The sequence below is a fragment of the Schistocerca cancellata genome, chromosome 2, assembly GCF_023864275.1.
Source record: "Schistocerca cancellata isolate TAMUIC-IGC-003103 chromosome 2, iqSchCanc2.1, whole genome shotgun sequence".
Lineage (NCBI taxonomy): Eukaryota > Metazoa > Arthropoda > Insecta > Orthoptera > Acrididae > Schistocerca > Schistocerca cancellata.
Window position 1 is genome coordinate 295898387 of NC_064627.1, and position 25648 is coordinate 295924034.

The 25648-nt window shown below is 36.8% G+C and overlaps 1 protein-coding gene across 1 annotated transcript in view; it reads right to left on the reverse strand.

Moving 5' to 3' along the window:
- Nucleotides 1-24019, reverse strand: part of LOC126161661 (uncharacterized) — a 221210-nt gene extending 197191 nt beyond the window's left edge. The window contains exons 1-2 of the mRNA XM_049917656.1: nt 23906-24019; nt 7848-7887 (exon numbers count right to left, since the gene is read on the reverse strand). Of these exons, the coding sequence (XP_049773613.1) occupies nt 7848-7887; nt 23906-23995 (130 nt within the window). The 5' untranslated portion in view covers nt 23996-24019. The remainder of the gene's footprint in view (nt 1-7847; nt 7888-23905) is intronic.
- Between the last annotated feature and the right edge of the window lie 1629 nt (nt 24020-25648).

Sequence of the window (25648 nt, forward strand, 5' to 3'; positions counted from 1 at the left end):
CCTCGGGAAAAATTACGGCCGTAGTTTCCCCTTGCTTTCAGCCGTTCGCAGTACCAGCACAGCAAGGCCGTTTTGGTTGTTGTTACAAGGCCAGATCAGTCAATCATCCAGACTGTTGCCCTTGCAACTACTGAAAAGGCTGCTGCCCCTCTTCAGGAACCACACGTTTGTCTGGCCTCTCAACAGATACCCCTCCGTTGTGGTTGTACCTACGGTACGGCTATCTGTATCACTGAGGCACGCAAGCCTCCCCACCAACGGCAAGGTCCATGGTTCATGGGGGGGGGGATTGTATAATACTGATCAAAAAAGGTGGTAGTCAGAGATAGCAACATATGGATAATGTGGGGGGAAAGATAGGACTTGCTCATTTCAACTTTTCCATGTATATTTTGACAGGTTTTGCGACATGGGGCCGAGCACTGACCTGCTGGAAAATTATCTTTCATGTCTTTTGCTGTATTGTGGCCATGTGTGTTGCAGTGCTGGGCATGAACACATCATTTGCTTTCGATAATGATGTCATGTGACTGTCTTCATCTGTTTCAGTAGCTACGAAAACATTCTGTCTTCCTCCAACATGCCAGTCTTCAACATCAAAATCACCATTCTTAAGGCATTGAAAACATTCTCTGCATGTTCTTTCACTACTAGTTCCCTCACCATTGGTCCTACCCAGCATTTTAAGAGCCACAGTCACAGATTTCTTCATATTAAAGCAGAAAATTAAAACTTCCTGCAAATGGCGAGAAATGGGTACGTAAGTTGACGTACTTAATCGAGTATAACCTTATGATGCAATCACAAATCAACCTATTTTTATGGCATTATCTTTACAGATGCCTAAGCGTATTGTGTTACACCTATGACCAACCACCTGGACCCCACTTGCCGCTACTGCCATCTATAACAAAATGGCGGAAGCAATGTTGCAGACCTAATAGTTTAAGGGTTTTACCTTCAGTGCCATAGAATTCAGTTTTACAGAAGTGATGTGTGCTCTACACAGTCAGAAGCTTTACTCAGATAACAAAAAGTGGCTTGAGAATAGCCTGTATCCTCAAATGCTTGATGTATGTATTTGACTACAGAGTCTATAGTATAAACTATTTGACAAATTTTTCCTAAAACTGTACTGTGATTCACTAATTATTCCTAGATTTTCAAAGTAAACATATAATTGTTGGAAAATTACACATTCCAGTACTTCAGAAAAAGCCAGGACAACATAAATTGGCCTGTAACTTGAAGGTGAGTCAGTATCTCCTTTTTTGTGTACTGGGACTACACTAGACACTTGTAGCTCATCAGGAAAATATCCCTCAGCAATGCACTTTTTTATACAACATGTTAAGGGATACACAATACAATCTATTACTTTCTTTAATATGTTAAAATGTGTGTCATATATATCTACACTGTTTGATGTTTTTAGATGTTTTACTATTCTAAGAGACTAAGAACAGTAAAACGGCTAAAACCTCCAGACAGTGTAGATATATGTGACATATCTTGCAACATGCTAAATAAAGTAATAGATTGTGTTGTGTATCCCTTAACATACTGAATTTAGGGAAGAAAACAGGAAACAATCCGTTATTTAGTCAGAGTTTTATACAAATGTTCAGCATGAACCAGGTTGTGGAGAACCAAGATGTGGATCAGTTGATCCATTTTTCCACTTGTTTGGTTCATCTTGAAGAATTTATCCAGTTATGCTCACCGTCTGAAGCTCAGCAAAGAACAATGATAAAATATTATATATAAATGTGTTATTCACTTAGTCTTACTCCAAACTATAAATTGTTCAGTAGGTTGCAAATAGAATTTAAGTAAAGAATTTGTAGCTTTAATTTTTTTTTGGCTCCAGTTACACATAATTCACTTTTGTTTACAAAATTCATGAGTTTTGCCCTCTTGGTGCAAATTTTAGTTCCAGTTACATTATTTAACAAAAGTGAGAAAGCCACTTCAAAGCACTGAATATTGTACTAAATCTGAGTATAGGTGAGTATAATCGAAGTTGTCAAACCTGGTTCTAAAATATGAGCATGAATTTCTCTGACTTCTACAGTACAGTTACAAGCAAATGGAGATTAATCAGTAGTGGAGAATGGAAGATGTTCTGTTGTGTGTCTCTGCACTAACAGACCTACCAACAGTAAATTTTCATTATTTAATAGCTTTTATTCAGAGGGATCTTGGAATGTTGTATTATAATTCTACAGGCAACTAGTTACACCTAGTGAAGCAAAGTCTACTGTACCCAAATACTATCTCATGTCTTTGTTGTAACAGGCATGATCAAAAAATAGAAAGTGTCTGCTAATGGCACATATGACTTAAAGCAAAAATGTATATAGTGAACTTACATGTCTGCTACCCATCCTACCCCACTTATAAGAGAGAAATAAAACATGAAAGAAAAATTAACACTGTCACCCCAATGTTAATTTATTTCAGTTCAGGTGAGTTTCTCAGCCCACTCCTTTCACAAGTACTGATCAGAAGCAGGGCATTGAAGCTTGGCTTAGCAATGCAGTTACAGGAATTTGATAAAATAACACATACTTATATGTGTATTACATATTATTCCTACACATTAACACATTATATTCCTCCAGACTTCAGATGTCTGTATGATGAACACTCAACAAGTATTTTACTGATGCATTTTACTCAGATTTATGAAGAATGAAACAGCAACACAGTCAACAGTATTGTGCTACCATGATAACTAGTCTTTTGCTGCACAGAATGCTGGAGACAGAGAAAGAGAACCACAATGCTCACGGTTGTTGAGTGGGTTGGAGCTGTGGTGAAATTACTTCCCTCCATATACATTCTGAGCCGACAACTCAATCGCGCCATACAGATCAGATGGATTTAATGAAAGCGCATTACAGAGATGTTCATGTTGAAATGTGGTGCTTATTTGTAGTAATGGCTATGAAGTGAATTATATGGAGGCTCTCATAACCCAGGTACTCAATAAGTGGAAGAGAGATGACTTTTGAACACCTATTTACAATTTGGGTTGACAGTGTGTAACAACACCGTGAGAAAGCATAGGTTGGCATTGTTCCAACAATGATGCCTTCCAAGTTCTACAGACCACCATTAATAAGAGGAAGGGACCAAGTTAATGGTGGCAGCATTGTATAAGCTATTTTCATAAAGGATATAAACTGGAAGATATATGTGACATTATCGGTAATCATGTGTACTCGACTTTCATAGTGCCAGCAACTGCTGGTTACGAAATAAACACCATTAAATTAGTGTCATCAAAATGTTGGAAAAAATGCCATGTTATTAATAGTTTTTCACAGAGCACTTCCTGTGGAATACCAGTATTCCACAGAACATAGTTTGGAAAACCCTGCTGCCAAGTAATGTTGATACAGCAGTAGTAGCCAGATCACCTCTTATTTGCATTACAGAACTTTCTTTTACTTACACCATCAACTTTATACTATAGGCCACATCATACTAACTAAGGATGATGGAAGAAGGAAAGATCCAATTCATCATTCTGCACATACTTTGTCACTTTGCCACCACAGCCCCTTTTTGCTTCACATATCATATTGGAGGATTTCAAGACATTTGAATGTTAAAGTGTGTACTGGGCCAGAATCAATGTAGCAGTAGAGCATGCTATCCAGTCTTGTCATGCTTGTGCCCAAATCACTCACTACTGGAGCAATATTTCTCACCTTGACCTATATCTGAGCAACTGTGGATGAGAATTAACATAGATTTTATGGACCCTGTTCAAACAGAAATGTGGTTGCTCATGATCAAAGTGCTCTGCAATTTTTCATATGCAGCATCACATCTATACAGCACTTCAGCATCTAATGTCACTACCCTATCTAAGTATATTTCAGAATTAATAATTATATGTTAATAATTTAGTGGATAAATGTAATGGTACAAAACAACATTTTTAACAGCACATGCCAATGATGAAGGAGGCAATTTAAGGAATACATTTCGATATTTTGCTTTGGTGGCGAGAGTCTTCGTAAAATGAAATGATACTAAATACTCATACTTTTGTTGATTGTGCCAGTTGAAAATACTCAGTTTTCACCATTTCATTCCCAAGTAAGAAAGTCCAAGCCAACAATCAAAAACTGGCTAATAATTTTTCCATTGCTTCTGCCACTGACATATTTATATTTTCCCAACAATTCCTATTAAACATTTATTTGTTACAATATCATCATAATTGATTATATTGCATACAGACAGTTTCATAAGAGCTTTCTTGTCATAAATTATTTAATATTTTCATCTTAATTCATTACTTTATGAAGATTAATTTTACTGACCTAGGTGCCACAAATATTTTTCTCTTCTATAGCGTTTGCTAAATTTAACACAATAATTTTTGAACTTTTTTTACAGGCTTTAATGCTTACCCTATATACACAAAAACAGTAATTTAAGATGGAGGTATATTTCTAATCAATTCTAGTTAGAAAAAGACAAATTTCTGCAAAATTTTAGAATTTGTATTACGTAAATAATAGTGTGTCCCAGTATTGAATATTTTTATCTGACATTATTAACTAAGTACAAAAGGAAGCAAAATCTTTTAATTAATGGTCAAAAAAGTCAACTGTCTACTCAGAACTGTATGAGAATGCCTAAAATTCCAAAAAGACAAGCTATTAATAAAAAAAAATGTACGTGTATTGGGTGATCCACCAAAGTATCGCATATTTCACACTGGGACAATTTTATTTTGAATGACAGCCCAAATCCAGACAATGGCCCCAATTTTTGTAATATGGGGCATTTATGACTGTGCATGACATAATGGCCTGCAGTTTATAGCTTAGCCTTTAAACAGTTCTGCCAGCACAATGGCATAGAGCATTGTCCCTTTCACCCACATCTAATTCTGAGGCAGACCTGATGGTAAGAACATTTAATATGCAAATGAAGAAAACTATTATACTATATTGTGTGAGGACACTACAGATCAAGCCTCATCAAGTACTGTAGCATGGCCAAAATTCAGCATGGGAATAGATCAAGTAAATTACTGCCTATACAGTGAAACCAGAACCCCCTTCCCACATTTAAATTACCATCACATGTACTTCCAAGTCTGGGCTCACAACTCTGACAGAGTCCTGGGGCTGATTCAAGGCACTGTGACTGGTCACAGGGGCCATGAGCTTTTCGTAGTTGTGGTGCAATGGGAGTGGTTGGTGTGCCACAGGAAACAACTGTAACAATGATGTACATCATATACAGTCGTGAACCCTCCTCAGACAGTCACAGTGGACACAAAAAGGGTGCCAGGGACACCATAGCCCTGTCCAAGGACCTAGGTGCACCCTGTGGTCACTTCCAGTCACTATAACACCAATGCCACACCAGCCCACTGTTAGCCATAGTGACTTGCAGAAGGACTAGCAAAATGATGATTGATGTCAGTTGAGATGGAGGAACTCTTCCCAATGACCCAGCTCCTCAAAGCAGCCAATGATCTGGATGTAGGCCCAAGTAGTAACTTGAGCAGCAAGGTCCATACTGCGTACCTACACCGCAATCAGTTGGTCTCACCTTTGACATCATTATGCAGGAGGTAATGGATGATGTCACTTTTGCACATGCTTCTGGTCCTGGAAGCCTAATGTGCCAGTTAAAGGAGGGAGGAATTTAATACCCTATGCTAATATTGACTTGGAGGTAGAGCACATGACTGAATATAAGCTCTATGTGCTGGTGCCACATCAGTATATTATACATCTAGACATCTGGGAATTACACACATGGAGCCTGATTCAGTGTGTGCTGCTTATTTCTATTTTTGGCACATGTAAATAATTTTGATTTGTTAAGAATTGTCAAGTTGCAAACCAGGTTCATTATTCTCCTGTTATATCTGATTTGACTGTTAGTCCTTTATCAGCATCCTTGTATCATCAGCAAACATCATAGTTTTTCAAGAGTCCTTGACTGTTCCAAGTAATTCATTTGTGTAGGTAAAAGAACATAACCAGACCAAGCACAAGCCTTGTGGGAGACCGTATCAATGTTTCCCCACTCTTAATTTAGTTTCATTCCTGTTAAACCATTTGTCTCCTCTGTTTGCTGTTGTAAAAAAAAAACTCTCTTTAAAGGTAGCAGTATGCCCTTAATGCTAAGTCATTTTAATTTCCCTAGGTTCAATTTTCCTTCACGCTTAGTAGCAGAGTGTGAGAAGCACCAAAGTTTGAATCTCATACTTCAACAAAGTTCAAGAAAAGCCAAAATCATCATGAGGTAGTGAGAACAGTTAAAACAACAGATCTGATGTGAATGTGTAAAATAATAGTAAGCTTGTGTACAGCAGACAATACATGGAGTGAAATAATAAGTGACTTATACTGCAATGAACTGACTTTGCCATTGTTAGGAACATGCTTAAATAGCAAGTGGCTACACACATTTCATGAATCGTTCTCACTTGCAACAGTTGCAGGGGCCCTGGCAAACAATTTTCAGCACAAGACAGTGTAGCAGCAAAATCTATTCTGAATAAACCTGATCTATCCCTGCAGTTACTTCTGGAATATGTAGCTTTTAATTAATTTAATTTATTCTTCTCTTCTGCAAAATCAGCGTACTTTTGTATAATAACCACTTCAACAGAGACATAGGTGAACTGCTCCACTCCCCATAAACAATGGGTTGGAACACTCAGTTTGAAAAATGCTACTACCAATCACCATACTGCAGTGATATTTGAATTCTCCTGCAGATATAGAGATCAGAGTAATTTAGATCCTTCAACACAATTCAATCTCTCAAATGCAGTAATTCAGCTAGATTTAAGACTAATAGCATGACACAGGTCACAGAGAGCTGGCAGGAATATAAAAAATGTTACCATACAAAAGAATATCATTCTACTCTATAAGCATACTACTTTTGTTGACAATTTATGAGATTAACTGGCCATATGCCTTTGGACTTGCTTGATTACATTAAACAATCAAAAATGCAGTACTAGTGTGGCTGGAATCTGACAGCTCTCAACAATTTTCATATCTTGGCGGTATATGACATGTGAAACAAGAGCTCTTTATATCTGTAATGGTAGACATTTCTCCAACATATACTTTTCCCCATGATCATAGCAAGATAAAGTTTATGTTAGTGATTACTCAGCTACTGCATCTCTCTTTTTTCCTATCTCCATCCACCTTTTACAATTTCTTTCAGTGACCCTGGCATTTCTGTAATTTTTTCCTCTGTTTAACACCACACTAAAATAATTTATGAAAATGTCTTTCAGGGTGGTGCTCAATTTCACTGGTCATATATTTTTTAATTGTTGACCTTAACAAGTTTTTATTTATTTTATCTATTTTTCAGTTTTTCTTCTCCAGAAATTTTATCACCTCATATACAGTTTTGCACTTCTATTTTCTTTTCTTTAATTTTTTTTATAAGGCTCTTGGTAATAATGCTTCATTGTGAACATACTTGTGACATAATAATCAGATGGTAATAACCAGCTAAACAGAAACCATCAAGATTTATTGGATCATGATATTAATAAAATCAAATTAGTATGAATAATTTTTGGCTAAGGAAATTTCAGGACAGGGAAAAATGTTGAGGAAAGAGAAATGCCAAATGGTCTTACATTATAAAGGGCAGAGTACCAAAAATAAATACACAAATATACTGACAAAAGATAAGAGGCTAACACAAAGCAATACAACAGTGACAACTAGTGAAGAAATGAATGAGAGGAATGGCAAATATGTGACACTGAAATATTTGTTTTCCAGTTGCTTGGTCTAGAAACAGTATTGCTAATTTAATTTACATACCTGAGATTGTATAGTCATCAGAAGACAGTTCCTTTGCAGTCTGGAACAAAAATAATAGAATATTGAACATAATTTTATTCTCTTTATTCTAAAATAGGTTACATCTACATACATACCTGCAAGCCACCATACCATATGCGCATGATAGAGGGGTACCTTTTGCAATTACTAGACATTTCCTTTCCAGTTCCACTCATAAATGAAGTTAGGGAAAGAAGTCTATCCAAATGCATCAATATGAGCCCTAATTTCTCTTATCTTGTATTTGCAGTCCATATGCAAAATATATATTGGTGGCAATATATTCTTCTGTAGTTTGCTGCAAACACTGGTTCTCTAAATTTTCTCAATAGTGTTTCATGAAAAGAACATCCATCTCCCTCCAGAGAGTCCTATATGATTTTACAAAACATTTCCTTAGTACACACATGTTGGTCGAAACTATTGCTAATCAGTCAAGCAGCATGCCCTGGAATTGCTCTGATGTCTTCACTGTTAATGATCCCAGACACTTGGGCAGTAATAATGAATGGATCACACTAGTCTTCTATACATGATCTCCTTTATAGATGAGTTACACTTTCCTAAACTTTTCCCAATAAACCAAAATTGACAATTTTCCTTCCCTGCTACCATCTTTAAGTGATTGCTCCATTTCATATCATTTTGCAGTGTTACAACTAGATAATTAATTGACCTGACTGTGACAAGCAGGATGCCACTAATACTGCATATGAACATTTCAGGATTGTTTTTCTCATTCATCTGCATTAATTTACATTTTTTTAAACATTTATAATGAGCTGCCATTCATCACACCAAATAGAAATTCTAAATCATCCTGTATTCTTCTACAGCCACTTAATGATAATAGATTCCCATATACTAAATTGTCATCAGCAAACAGTCACAGACTGCTGCTCACCTTAACCACAGATTACTTACATATATAGAGAATGGGGTAGCCCTATCACAAATGCCTGGGGCACTCCTGATGATACCCTTGTCTGTGATGAAAATTCGACATTGAGGACAACATACTGGGTTCTATTATTTAAAAAGTCTTCAAGCCACACACATATCTGACAAGTTTTTCTGTATGCCTTGACACTTTTTAACAGTTTGCAGTGGGGCACCATTTCAAATGCTTTCTGAAAATCGAGGAATATGTAATCTGCCTGTTTTCTTACATCCTTGTTTTAAAGGGCATCATCTGAGAAAAGGGCAAGGTGAGTTCCACATAAGCAAAGCTTTCTAACTCTATATCTGCTTCTATACTCTGCAAACCACTGTGAAGTGCATGGAAGAAGGTATGTCCGATTGTACTAGTTATTAGGGTTTCTTACTATTCCATTCACATATGAAGTGTGGGAATAATGATTGTTTAAATACCTTTGTGCATGCTGTAATTAATCTAACTTGTCCTCACAATCCCTATGCAAGTGGTACATAGAGCATTATAGAATATTCCTAGAATCATCAATTAACATTGGTTCTTTCTTGGGATAGTTTACATCTACCTTCAAGAGTCTATCGATACCGCCAGTTAGTCCTATGATACTACTCCCACACACTTAAGCAATATTCTAAAATGGGTAGACATGTCAAGGATTCCATATCACTCCAACTGCACACGTCCCACACCGTTATAGAGCCTCCACCAGCTTGAACAGTCCCCTGCTGACATGCAGGGTCCATGGATTCATGAGCTTATCTCTGTACCTGTACATGACCATCCACTCGATACAACTTGAAACAAGTCATCCAACCAGGCAACATGTTTCCAGTCACCAACAGTCCAATGCCGGTGTTGATATGCCGAGGCAGAAAGCTTTGTGTCATGCAGTTATCAAGGGTACACGAATGGGCCTTTGGCTCCAAATGCCCATATCAGTGATGCTTTGTTGAATAGTTCATATGCTGACACTTGTTGATGGCCCAGCTTTGAAATCTGCAGCCATTTGCAGAAGGGTTGCTCTTGTGTCATGTTGAACAATTCTCTCCAGTTTTTCCGGCTGCAGGGAAATTATGTTTCACTGGATTCCTGATATTCACGGTAAACTCGTGAAATGGTCATACAAGAACCCCCCCCCCCCCCCCCCCCCTTCATTGCTACCTCGAAGATGCTGTGTCCCATCACTCGAGAGTCAATTATAACACCACATTCAAACTCACTTAAACCTTGATAACCTGCTATTGTAGCAGCAGTAACTGATCTAACACATGCCTATACCAGTCTCTTTGGTACTTCAATGTACTGCCCTCCTTGTAGATGGGTATGACCTGTGCTTTCTTCCAACTACTAGGCATGGTTTCTTGTTCAAAAATCTAATACATATTATTGTTAGAAATGGGATTAACTCAGCCACAAACTCAGAATAGAACGTAATGTAAATGGATAGATAAAAAATCTAAGAACCTTCAACATCGCAGTGCATCAGCAATTGTTGGTTAGTTTTTTAATAGATAAAAAATATACTCACCAAGTGGCAGCTGGACAACACAAACACAAAAAGGTTTAACTTTTACAAGGTTTTAACTTTTACAAAGAATTAACTTTCACTTTTTAGGGGCAGAGGAGTTGAAGGGGAAGGAAGAGGAGTGAAGGAAAAGGCCTGGAGAGTTTTAGGAAAAGGGGTACAGTTCAGAAAAGTCACCCAGAACCCTGGGTCAGGGGAGACTTACCGGACAGGACGAGAAGGAACCCTCTCATCCTGACCAGTAAGTCTCCGCTGACCCGGGGTTCTGGGTAACCTTTCTGAACTACACCCCTTTCCCTCAACGACTTCAGTCTTGCTCCTTTGCCCCTCTTCCTTGCCCTTCAACTCTTCTGACAGAAGAAAGACCCACTGGCTCAGAAAGCTTTGTTCAATTTTAATAATTTCAGTCGTTTCTCAGCACCACTGACAGTTATTCTTATTTGACACATCTTCTCAGCAGCATGAGGATTGAAATGGGGCAAATTTCCTGGGTTTCTTTTGTAAAGGGACATTTGAACACTGAGATAAGCATTTCAGCTTCTCTGTCTCTCTCTTTCATGTTGTTCACAGAAAATTATGCTGACTCCATGGTGCAGTGGTAGTTTTGGCACTGTTTCAAAGTCAAGATGGATGCCAGCCTCTGCTGACCAGTGCCAAAAGAGTCCCCAATATTTTCTGTGTCACTTTCTTGTACAGTCCTTATCAAGCTGTAGAAAGAGACTGATCTAAGACCTTGACGCATGGATTCTCAGCACAACAGAAATAAGGCAGCAGAATTTTCTGCTTCAGAGTTTTAATTTTAATTTTCAACCCAATATTACAGGAATATTAATATTTTCTAGTTTTATTTCATAACTCATTGGGTACAGTGGATTTAATCATATGAAAATGTAATTTCAGTTTGTTGAATCAAAAAACTGGGATCTATTTTCATATTATTAACATAAAAAGATATACTTCATTTATTTATCACACTAAACTGCATAAAAAATATTAAGTGGATAACTATGAATCATCTGAGGTACATAGGCTATTCTAGCCTCTTTAGTTGTCTCAAGAACCCATTTTTCATGCAGAATTTTTCTTTTCATGGCTTAAGTTTTGTGTGTGCGTGAATTCAAGGAACTGGAACTATGAGACTTTTCAAATATTAGGCTTTTCCTTGGGATACCACAGAAGTCAGTTTGCTTTACTGCACATACTACCAAACAGATCAGGCAAACATACTACCATATTTTTGTTTGATGATGCATGGAATATTACAGCTGTTGCCCACTGACAGGATTTATTTAACTACATACGTATTTATGCACTGAAGTATATTCAATATTTTCTGTTCCTTGAAATGTATATTGCTTGAATGTGAGTGTTGAAAGAATAGGACCAAACAAATACAAAAAATAAAACCAACAGCGTAACAAGAGGAGATGGTTGGTCATCACTGGAGCAAGCAATCAGTGTAACTCATAATTCAGCATAATAGTTTCATAGTAAATTAATTCCAATTTTATGCAATATTCAGGAATTAGGTGTAGGGAATAGTGAAGTTGCAAATCTGTACAAAATTTACTTTAGGCGCTGTTAAATTGTTTTTTCATGTAGTCATATTATGATGCAACCACCACTGTTAAAAGTGAATACATTGTGCAGTTAGTACTGTGATGAATTATTTTAATTCAGGAAAGAGTTATTATTTTAAACAAAAATGTGCTAAATCCAGGTTATGGTAAAGACAAGAGTGCAAATATTATACATTAACTCTACCAAATATAATATAGTCAAACTGAATCCTGAAGTGGAAGTAGCAGCTACTGAGAAAAACCAATTGACAGATCCATTAGTGGCACTGTTTAAAAAATTATAAGTAATGTGTTCTATGACATCTGTTCTAACAAATCATGTAGGTGAAATTTTAGAGGCATGCAACAAAGAATGAGATTTCACACTGTGAAAGAGAGGAGATAGTTAAAAACAGGACAAGACCACATTAGGAATAGGAACAATTGTCAAAACATGATGCTTTAGTGAAAGAATTATCAGAAAAAAATGGCAATTTTAAAATTAGCATATGTCAGAATATCTGAGGCTGTGCAAAAGCTGTCAGATGAAGTAAATGAAGTTAAAATGACAGGCAACCAATTTATCCAAAATTGTTCAGTAGCTGTCTCATAAAGTAGGCAATATTGTTTCTGAACAAGAGAAATAATTATGGCAGATGGTAATAGAATTTACTTCTTGGATGTCTGCTGGAAACTAGTCATTCTGACAGCCAAACAGAGGTTGAGTTTTAAAGCAATAGAGAAACTCAACACAGATATATCACTAGGGCAACAGATGGAGTAAAGAAAAAATTAGCAGAAATAAAGGAGATAGTACATGAAGATAAATTAGTTACACAAGGTTCCAAGAACAGTTTCGTTCATGGTCCTATGCCATGCAATACACAGTGAGTGCAGTTAACTCTATTATCGCACAATTCACTATGTGATATGGTGATTGTGCTATTCTTCTCGTTTGTGATGATGCAGAAAAATTCAAGATGCCACAGATTGTTTCAAGTATTCTTGCCAGAAAATAAAAACATCCACTTGGTTATGTTTTTAGAAGCACTTCATGGAGTAATGCTGTGATCCTAGTCAGATGCACAGGAATAGCATTTGTCAGCAGTTTTATCCAGAGTGATGTCACTTCATGGGCCACAGAGGCAGCAAAATACTGTAGGAAATACAACAAATTTGAAAGATCATTTTAGGCAAATATTGGCTTGCTGGAGTGCAGGAGAAGCTACAGAAAAAAATGTTTTTAACCTGAAACTGTTCCGGGTGTACCGAAGCAGCCATAGGGAATGTTTTGAAAAACATTTAAACAAGACTAGGTACTTTAATAATTCTCTGTTGCACCAAAATGCGGTAAGAATACTTCAGATAAAATTGCCCATATACATTTGTGAGAAGTTGATAAACGTTTCAGAATATAACATGGAGATCTTCATTTCCATCCTAGATTCTATTGATTAATTGATTTAAACCAGGGAGATATGAAAGCTACGCCATAGAATGTGAGATTTAACAACAACAATGACCACCATACAGAGCAAAACCACTGTGCAATTCATTCCAGTCAGCATAACATGTCAGGAGGTCAGCAAAATAATAAAAATAATAATAATAATAATAATAATAATAATAATAACCAGTGTGGGGTTTGTCAACCACATCTGGTGTGTCCCCAGGTGGCAGATAGGGGAATGCTCAGTAGATATGCTGGGTAGGTGGGAAATAAAATACCACCTGTGGGCCAAAATGACAACCAGAATTCATGCTGCATCTGACTGAGAGCAAGTGGCAGTAGGGTTGGTGTCTGTTCACCAGGAGGTGCAGCTGTAAACATGCTCCAGGAACTTACAATCCCTGGCTCTACACAACTATCAAAGGTAGACAATTGATGACAAGCAAACATGACTCATACAAATAATGACAAAATTACCCCAGGTGGACAATCCGCCCACATCAAAGTGGCAGCCAAGCATTTGGATTCTGGGGAGCTTTGACTTATACGAGAGAGTTCTCGTGAACTTCCATGAAAAACACACATGTATATGGGCACTTTCAATATTCAAACACTTATTCAAACAGGAAAATTACACAACCTCACAACAGAACTCACGAAGCAGAAAATTCAAATTCTCGCCGTGCAAGATTCAGAAATGAAAGACTACAATAATTACAGAATCTTCAAAAGTAGAACAAACAAGAAAATTGGCAAAGGAGCAGTACTATTTGGAATGGCCTTTATTGTAGACAAAAAAGTGCTAGACTCAGTAACAGATGTGAAACCCATCAACAATCGCCTAACGAATCTTAAGAATCAAATAAACAACCAAAAACTACACTTTTATTAATGTACGTGCACCAACAAATGATGATGATAAAAAAGAGCCTGAACAAACAGACATATTCTGGGAAGAACTTGAAACACAGATGGCCAAAATTCCAAAAGATGATGTGAAAATTCTACTCAGTGACTTCAGTGCACAAATTGGTAGAGAACACAGATACAACAAGACACTAGGAAACTATCCAGCACACAAATTTACCAATAGAAGTGGTACATTACTCATTGAATTTTGCCAACAAAACAACCTAAAAATTAGGTCAACCTCACTGTCTTTCAATATCATCTTTGCCTCTGTACTTCCGTCCCGACTGACATCTCTGCCCAAACTCTTTGCCTTTACAAATGTCTGCTTGTGTCTGTGTATGTGTGGATGGATATTTGTGTGTGTGCGAGTGTATACCTGTCCTTTTTTCCCCCTAAGGTAAGTCTTTCCGCTCCCGGGATTGGAATGATATATATATATATATATATATATATATATATATATATATATATATATATATATATATATATATAAAAAGAAAGATGATGAGACTTACCAAACAAAAGCGCTGGCAGGTCGATAGACACACAAACAAACACAAACATACACACAAAATCTAGCTTTCGCAACCAACGGTTGCCTCGTCAGGAAAGAGGGAAGGAGAAGGAAAGACAAAAGGATATGGGTTTTAAGGGAGAGGGTAAGGAGTCATTCCATTACTAAAGTAAGTCTTTCCGCTCCCGGGATTGGAATGACTCCTTACCCTCTCCCTTAAAACCCATATCCTTTTGTCTTTCCTTCTCCTTCCCTCTTTCCTGACGAGGCAACCGTTGGTTGCGAAAGCTAGAATTTTGTGTGTATGTTTGTGTGTCTATCGACCTGCCAGCGCTTTTGTTTGGTAAGTCTCATCATCTTTCTTTTTAAATATATTTTTCCCACGTGGAATGTTTCCCTCTATATATATATATATATATATATATATATATATATATATAAAGAAAGATGATGAGACTTACCAAACAAAAGCGCTGGCAGGTCGATAGACACACGAAAAAAACACAAACATACACACAAAATTCTAGCTTTCGCAACCAACGGTTGCCTCGTCAGGAAAGAGGGAAGGAGAGGGAAAGACGAAAGGATTTGGGTTTTAAGGGAGAGGGTAAGGAGTCATTCCAATCCCGGGAGCGGAAAGACTTACCTTAGGGGGAAAAAAGGACAGGTATACACTCGCAATAACACACACATATCCATCCGCATATACACAGACACAAGCAGACATTTGTAAAGGCAAAGAGTTTGGGCAGAGATGTCAGTCGAGGCGGAAGTACAGAGCCAAAGATGATGTTGAAAGACAGGTGAGGTATGAGCGGCGGCAAACTGAAATTAGAAATTAGCGGAGATTGAGGCCTGGCGGATAGCAGAAGAGAGGATATGCTGAAGGGCATGTCTGCTTGTGTTTGTGTGTGTGTGTGTGTGTGTGTGTGTGTGTGTGTGTGTGTGTGTGTGTGTGTGTGTGCGAGTGTATACCCGTCCTTTTTTCCCCCTAAGGTAAGTCTTTCCGCTCCGGGGACTGGAATGACTCCTTACCCTCTCCCTTAAAACCCACATCCTTTCGTCTTTCCCTCTCCTTCCCTCTTTCCTGATGAGGCAACAGTTTGTTGCGAAAGCTTGAATTTTGTGTGTATGTTTGTGTTAGTTTGTGTGTCTGTCGACCTGCCAGCACTTTCATTTGGTATATATATATATATATATATATCCCACGTGGAATGTTTCCCTCTATTATATATATATATATATATATATATATATATATATATATATATATATATATATATATATAAAAAGGACAGGTATACACTCGCACACACAAACATATCCATCCGCACATACACAGACTTGCTTGTGTCTGCTTACCTTAGGGGGAATCCTGTCCTTTTTTCCCCCTAAGGTAAGTCTTTCCGCTCCCGGGACTGGAATGACTCCTTACCCTCTCCCCTCTCCCTTAAAACCCACATCCTTTCGTCTTTCCCTCTTTCCTGATGAAGCAATGGTTTGTTGCGAAAGCTTGAATTTTGTGTGTACACACACACACACACACACACACACACACACACACACACACACACACACACACAGAGCTTTGGGGCACTTTGGTGTCATCGAATGTGTGAGCAAAATAAATTAATATTGCTACTTTAGAAGTCTGAGAAGGAAGGTACAGCAAATTCTATGGGTATGTTTACTTTTTTAGAAGGTCAAACCTATCAAGCATTGCAAATGGGGGGGGGGGGGGGTGGTTGTACTCAATTATCACACATAAGGTCTTACAAATAATTGCAACAGACTCTCATGGACCATTGTTGCATGCACATTATAAAGGGACACCCTCCTCTAGCATTATCTTTTCTCAACATAAGTAATTGATATCAAAAATATTTTTTTGAGTTTTTAGTAGGTTAACAATATCTCAGCTGTTTTTCTAAAAGAATTTCATATGATTTTATACCTGATGTATTATAATTCAAGCTAAAATCTGTGAAAATAAATTACTTTATTTTTGATGTTACAATCGATATGGACTAGTTCTTAATGAACAGTTGAAATTATTTTCTTTTAAACATTTGAAATTACAAGACATTTGGAACACTTAAAATTTCTATTACTAATTGAGCAGTTTGGAGCAATTTACTAAATTTATTTCTGGATTCATTTATAAAATAATAATATAAATTAATAGAGATTCATTTGTCAAGAGAATTTGTAAACCCTGTTTTGCCATCTTTGGTATGGATAGGGACTACGAGTGCTGTGTTCAGATGCAAATTGATTTTGTGACCCTCCGCTCACAGCTCCAGGCAGTATTGGCTTCAGACACATAGCTTGAGGCTGTTTCCAATGGGCATTACTGTGGGGGACCAGATGTGGGGATCTGAGGAATGTCCAGCATGTCCCATGTGTCCCCTTTTTGCTCCACTACTGTGCCCACCTCATGCACCTCGCACTGAGAATAACTGAGTGGGAGATCATTCAGAAGTGTGGCAGGCAGTAAAAGACTTTCCAGAAGGCTGATCAGAGGGTCACTCCAGTTCATCTGACAACCAGATTTTGGACACTATGCTGTGGCTGACAAAATCCCTAAGCCAGATGCAGTTGTTTGCCCCATTCCAGAGGAAGCCTGATGGCCCCAAGATATAGCCATTTACAGAGGATGGGCTTACTGTCAGTTGGGAGCCACAATGTTGGGCACATAATGGGCCATATTACGGATATGGTTGCCAAGGAAGGGAAATAATCCTGGTGTGTATACCAGGAGGAGTCATTCCCGATGTGGAAAAGCTGCTTCTGGATGTCATGAAGAACACAGCATGTACCCAACTGCTGGTGGTAGTTGATGTTGGTACTAACAATGTGTTGTTTTGGATTGGAAGAGATTCTCTCTGGTTTCAGATGCCTAACTCAAGTGGTAAATGCTGCCAGTCTTGCTTGCAAGATGAAGGCAGAACTCACCACTGTAGCAGCTTTCACATAACTGACTGTGGCTCTTTCATACAGAGCCAAGAACAGGATCTGCATCAGAGGCTCAGACAGTTCTGCAAACACATAGGCTGCAAGTTTCTCACCTTGTACCATAGGGTGGTGGCGTTCTGGATTCTGCTTAATAGGTCAGGAATCCACCATGCATAGGACATGGCTACACAGGTAGTTAGGGCTGTATGGAGGGGGCTGGGCTAGTTTTATTAGGTTAGAAGATCTCAGGAACCTACAGAGAGGGCATCAGTCTAAAAGAGTGCAAGGCAAACACATGAAGACATACCTAGGAACAAGCAGTGTTGTAGTTGTAAACTGTCATAGCTTTGTTGGAAAAGAACCAGAGCTCCAAGTGCTAATAAGAAGTATTGAAGCTCAAGTCATTATAGGTACTGCAGTTAAATTGAAGAGATAGTTCCTGTGTGTTAGTTTGGGTAGAGGTTATACTGGGCAACTAGAATACATTAATAATTGAAAATTATTATCTTCTGTAGTACTGCATGGCTGCTGAAGATGTGCAACTGTCCCAACTACAGTTTGCCTTATTTGTAAATAAATAAACTTCTTTGCAGCTTATCTCAATTTTTAAACCATAGTTCTTTTCTGCCAGTTTATCCACACTTCAGAGCAGCTGATGGACAAGGCATTTGTGAACATTATTTTTTTCTAACATAGATCACAACATTTTTTTTCTTGTAGGACATATACAAAATAAAAGGGGACTAGTGGATGTATATTATCTTGTAAAAGCCTCTTCAGAGTCATTAACCATCTTAAACTTACTCACCAATGCACTTATTCTCTAACATCTTGATGTGTCAAGTATTCTTGCTAGATATCAGCATTATTCTTGCATTATATTTCAACAATGTGACTCATTATCTTCACCAGGAGCTACCCGAGTCTGTTTGTTTAGTGGAATAGATCCACTGTTAATACCTACACTCTTCCCTCTCATTGCTTATTGCAGGCATTCCCTCTTTGATCTGGAGCTCCTGTCTGTGGGTTAGCTTTTTTTTTATTCTCTGTGGTTCCAGGTGTTCCCTCTGTGGCATGATCCCACAAGAAAGGTTCTTAGGCATATGCTTTTCAGCCCGATGTGCCAGGCCAAGTGCTGGTCTTTCATCTTTGGTCCCATGCACATATCTACATGGTGACGTTTTGTTTTTTAGTTTGGTGTAAGTGTTCCATTTGTGGGATCCTTTGCAGGACCTCAGGCTGTACTGATTTGGTGCCTAGTGTCATGATTGCTGAGGTTTCTGTCACCTTTATCTCTATAGACACTGGGTACCAACTGAGTACAGCCTGGAATCCTGCATTGGATTTGTTGAAAATGCAATAGAAGCAGCAACAGAACTCTACAAAATGAGAACTGAGGATGTGGACCTGGGGAAAAAATCCCAGATAGAGCACCAGGCACACCAAACTAAAGATAGAACATTTGAGGGCACTTATTGCAGGATCAGACTACAAAAACATAGGCTGCAGATTTCTCACCTTGTACCATAGGGTGGTGGGTTTTTGGATTCCACTTAATAGGTCAGGAATCCACCATGCATAGGACATGGCTACACAGGTAGCTAGGGCTGTATGTAGGGGGCTGGGCTAGTTTTATTAGGTTAGAGGGTCTCAGGAACCTACAGAGAGGGCATCAGTCTAAAAGAGTGCAAGGCAAACACACGAAGACATACCTAGCAACAAGCAGTATTGTAGTTGTAAACTGTCATAGCTTTGTTGGAAAAGAACTGGAAATCCACGTGCTAATAAGAAGCATTGAAGTTCAAGTCACTATAGGTACTGCAGTTCAATTGAAGAAATAGTTCCTGTGAGTTAGTTTGGGTAAAGGCTATACTTGACTGCTGGAATAAATTAATAATTGAAAATTATACTACTCCACCTTTTGGCTCATGGTGCAGCAACCTCCTGAGATGTTCAAGAAAGAATAGGCAGTCTCAGTTTCTACTGTAGGAGCTGTAAATGTGTGCCATAAGGACACTTTATACATCTGGCATACATGGTAAACATGCTCTTTGTTGTGTTAAGAGTGAATATGCGTAATGCAGGTGGACATGTCCTGTGTATTTTATTGGACAACGTGCCATTTTTTTTTTTTTTGTGATTGCGGGATGTTCTGTAATCTTGCCAGTAGTCATCGAGTGTCCTGTAAATTTTATTAAATGATGTGCCACGTTTGGTGATTGCAGGACTTTCTGTACACTTGCCAGTGGTTCTTGAGTGTTTTTTAGGTGATGTCTGATGATGCTCCAGTGAGAGTGAAACATGTCACAAATTAAATAAATAAAAAATCATTTAGCAACCAAAACTGCCTATTCTTTCTTGAGATTAATAATTGGTTCCTTTCACCAGCCCCAAAGTCAAGATGGCAGCAGAGGGAAAACTTTAGTATTATTTCAAATGGGTGCCCAGCTTATACAATTATAGTTAGTGGTGACTTCAATCTATCCTCAACGTATTGGCAAAAATACACGTTTAATGTAGGTGGTAGGCATAAATCATTGTCTGAAATCATAATGAATGCCTTATTTGAAAATTATTTTAAACTATTAGTTTAGGAGTCCACATGAAGTGTAAATGGTTGTGAAACATATTTGACCACTTAGCAACAAATAATCCTGATCAAATAGGAAGCATCATGAAGGATACACAGATTAGTGACCACAAGGTTGTTGTAGTGAGACTGAATACTGTAACATTCAAACCCAACAAAAAAGCAAAATATAACTATTTAAAAAAGCAGAAACATGTCTTCCTAAAAGACTGTCTCCACTCCTCACAATCTGTGTGTGTGTGTGTGTAAGCATAGATCAGATATGATTTAAATTCATAGAGATAGTATCAATAGCAATTGAGAGATATGTACCAAATAAATTAAAAAGAGAATCTCTGAGGTTACAGATCCCCCATTGTGAACAAAACAGATCAGGACATTGTTGGAAAAAAATAAATAAAAAATAAAATAAAAAAAAGATTGGCAAAATTTTACAGAATTTTGTGTGAACTTCAATGTGAGAAGCTTTTAATAGTTTCACTTTGTTTTAGATCTGAATATGATCCAGAAAGATCAAAACATGTAATCTATTTAAAAATGTGCAACTGGATTGGAACAATAAATGAGAATTACCTTAAGTAAATGAATTAGTATTAATAACCTAAGTCAGTGGAGTGACAATTAGGTTTGCATGTGGCATTGGTAATTGAAGGAGGTATGCTGTGGCCAACTTAAAACTGAATAAAGATTTTATCAGACTCCAAGTAATCAACTACAAAGTCACAAAGCAAGTGCTTGTAGATGTTACAGAGGGTACGTTATTACTATTATTATTATCAGAAACTGTTGCCAACTGTCCAATGAAATGAAAAAAAATTGTGTGTACTGGTGATAGAAAAAATCTGTGACAGACTGACACTCCCTAAGCCCACACAGTTTCAGTAGATAGATTAGGATAGCTATAAACTTGTTACACAAGAGCATACCTCTGCCTCTCATTTGACAGTTAATCATTCTCTTCTTTTCTTCCCCAGGAAGCTAGTGTTATTAAGCATTTTGTGATTCTTTTATGCAATTGTTTCATATGCTGCCATCTGATGCCTGGTGGCATATGCCCTTGGATAGAACATCAGACAGCTGCTCTGACTGACTACAATGGATGTCATTCGCATGAGCAAATATCAAACCATGACACTGTTAATCAAGACATTGTAGTGATATACCTTTGAAAAAGTCCTTAATCAATGGCCTTTTTTATGGATTTCTGTGAAACTTGGTCAAATAGTGGGCATAGCTAATAAATCTACCCATGGTAAAAAAGAAATCCAACCTCAAGAGTAAAAAAGTAACAGCAACAGTGCTGGTGTTATGTAAGAGTAAAAATGTACCAAAATAACATTATGTAAAATGTTCTGATCTTACAGTAATGTGTAAAAATGAAACTTTATTCAATGTTAAAATGAGAAAAAAAATCAACATCTACAAACAATGTTCATGCATACAGAATGTAATATAACAAAAGAAAAATCCATAACCAAAGATAACCTGATCATAATCTTCTCATGTCAAAGAAATAAAAGATCAAAACCCTATCTGAAACAAAATAACTTGAAAACCCAAAGAAAGTAAAAAATTATAAATAGCAGTAAAACTGAATAGAATCAGAATGTTGGACTTGTGTAATAAGTAAATAAAGTCTACCGTCATTAAGGAGCATTGTAATGTATCTTATATAGATCACATTTGTATCCTATTGAGACTGAGACTGATTGTTCATGTAAGAATCTAGAGGCACAAAGTATATGGGCTGCTTGAAAGCCTCTGATGCAATTCTGCATTCTACTTGCTAAAATACGATTTATTAAAAACATTGTCATCTGTTATAGAACTACATTTTGTTCTGTGTTCTTGAAGACTCATTAGGAAGGAAATGGTGCTGATGTTACATTGTGTGCTTACATTACATAAGAAATTAAGTAATTAACTAAAATAATTTGACTTGACTGTGCAATTTATGCCAGCTTCAGTCACTGATAATTTAATTAAATAATTAAGTAAATAGTCTTTAGAACTCACGGCATGAAAGAAGTGAGTGTAGTTTAATACAATATAATACATCACTCATTTCAGTTTCTGTCTGGTTGGTCTTTTCGTTGAAATTTTTTTTTTATCACAATAAATTCATGAGAACTTAAGAGTGTTTTCGAACATTAAATTTTGACTTTGCATACCACAAAGGTCAATTGGCTTTACACCATGTACCGTCAGACAAGTAAGGCAAACATATTAGCATATAAGGATATATCAGGTGTATGCAAAGAAGGATGGCACAAATGGTCACAGGTTTGTTTGATTCATGTAAGAGTTTTACAGAAATATTGATAAACCCAAACTGACACTCCTTGAAGACAGATGCCAGTTATCTCATGTTAAATGAAGAATCTATAGAAATGCTTCAGCCCTCTACCCATCATTCCATTGTGATCACAAAGAGAAGATTAGAATAATTCAGCAAACAGAGAGAGATTTAAGTGGTTATTCTTCTTGTGCCGCATTTATGATTGGAACAAGGTGGTATCATGCTAAGTATCCTCTGCCATGCGATTCGCAATGGTTTGTACAGTGTGTACGTAAATGAAGACGCAGAACAAAAGTAAAATGTATCTGGATTAAATTGAGTAATGCTGAGGGAATGAAATTAGGAAATCAAATATTAAAAGTAGCAGATGAGTTTTGTTATTTGGGAAGCAAAAGAACTGAGTGTAGCAGAAGAACTGATGTGAAAGTGCTTCAGGAAAAGATAATTTTGCTAAAATTGAATATACACTTAAATGTTAGCAAGTCTTTATGAGGGTATTTATCTGAAGCTTAGCTTTGTATGGAAGTTAAATGTGAACAATTAAAAATTCAGACAAGAAGAGAACAAAAGATTTTTAAATATGGTACTGTAGGAGAATGCTGAATATTAAATGGGTGGACTGAATAACTAATGAGGAGGTACTGAATGCAATAAATAAATTCATGGTGCAGCTCTATTAAAAGAAGAGTTCAGTTATAAGACACATCATCAGCTTGGCAGTGAAGGGAAGTGAGTGTTTGGGGGGGGGGGAGTTAAAAATTTTAGAGGGAGATCAAAGCTTGAACAAGGCAAGCAGTTTCAAACAGGTGTCATTTGCAGTTGTTATGGGGACATCAGGGGGTTTGAACAATGGAAAAGCATGGAGAATTGCAACAAAATGGCCTTTAAACTGAAGATAAGAACATCTTTTAACAATCTATTCAACTCTTTGATCTGCATAGTAGGAAACTTTTCAAGAAAAAGTTACAATCTTTATATAGAGAAAAACATCAGCATTCATTCACAGAATTTTAAGGGCCAAATCTAGTAGATTATTGGTGTTGATATAGACGACTGGTTACATTATGAACCATATTGTGTTACAAAAAGCAGCATCTCATCCATAACATAAAACTAGATAAAGAGTGCACCAAATACAGTAAAAAACATTGATTTTTTCAATGTAATTACTGTGAGCTCATTATGTATAAGGAGAACAGCATTTGCAAAAGCATGAAAAATTGAGAGAATTGAGATAAATGTTACAAAAGAGCAGCTTACTTTAAAAATAAGACAAAGTTAATTTCAAAGTATACTCACAAATCCTAAAATCATGGAGTTGTGAAGTACAGTTGTTACAAAAATGGCTAAAATCTTAAACACTTTCATATTGATTTGAAGTATCACCATACACAACAGAAGCAAGATATTAAGCAACTGTTACAGGAAAAGCTGCAGATATCCAACTTTAGCTTTATTTAAAGGTATGCAACACATGCAGTCATAGAGATAACAGCTATTTTATCATTTAGATTTTGTGAAACAATGATTGACAGAGAAGGGATTAGAGTTCTTTTGTCATGATAAAAATTTCAAGATAAGTTATTCAACAACAGTTCCCATTGTCAGCAGCTGTAAATAAGGTGAAGAGATATACAAGGTCACACGCAGCATCAAGGAAGGAAAATTAATTTCTAGCGTTTTACAAGGCAATAAAAAAACTAAAAATATTGTTACAAGTCTTGTAATACAAAATGTTAATAATCTTTGACAAAACAAGTAAGTATAAATCCAGTTTAATAGCTCCTGATATGTCTTTTAACTACTGAATACTTAATTAGAACACTAAAGTTTAAAAAATTTTATCTATAAATTGTGCATAAAGAACATTTTACCAGAGTTTAAAATACTACAGAAACAGGGCTGTAGTCCATTGGCAGGAAAAAGTAGAATATACAATTATCAGTTAATGAGAAGACTTCATGATTTATACAAAATCCTGTTAAAATCTTTTCCCAGATATCAACAGGAAATGTCTTGATTAGATTAGATTAGATTAGATTTACTTTCATTCCAATTGATCCGTAGTGAGGAGGTCCTCCAGGATGTGGAACATGTCAGAAAAACAACAATACATGACAAATATTTACAACTAAAACAAATAAGCTAATGTACCATTCCATAGGTCCCAAGTGGAATGTTCGTCATTTTTTAATGAACACTAAGAGTCATTTTACAAATACTAATGCACTGAATTTAAAATAAAAAAGTTTTTTATTTATTTATAAGGTAATAAACATGTAATACAACTACTGAAATACTTATTTACAATGAACACATTACTGCACTGAAATGGTGCAGAACTGTGTAAGTATAATCTTACTTACACACAACCACACACACACACACACAGACACAGACACACAAATTTTCAGTGAACACATTACTGCACTGAAATTGTGCAGAAGTTATGTTGTACTTATATACAAATCAGTTGGTTTTACTAAGAAATTCATCAATGGAGTAGAAGGAGTTGGCCACCAATAAATCCTTTAGGCTTCTCTTAAACTGAATTTCATTGGTTGTTAAGCTTTTTATGGCTGCTGGCAAGTTATTGAAAATGTGTGTTCCTGAATAATGCACACCTTTTTGTACAAGACTAAGTGACTTTAAATCCTTGTGAAGATTATTCTTATTTCTAGTATTGATTCCATGAATTGAGCTGTTGGTTTGAAAAAGTGATATATTTTTAATGACAAATTTCATTAAGGAATAAATATATTGGGAAGCTGTAGTTAGTATCCCTAGTTCCCTAAACAGGCTTCTGCAGGATGTTCTTGAGTTCACACCACATATAATTCTTACTGCACGTTTTTGTGCCCGGAAAACTTTAGCTTGGCTTGATGAATTACCCCAAAAAATAATCCCATATGACATTATGGAATGAAAGTAAGCATAGTATGCCAGCTTTTTCATTTTTATATCCCCTATGTCTGACAAAATTCGCATTGCAAACAGAGATTTGTTAAGACGCTTCAGCAGTTCTGTGGTGTGCTCCTCCCA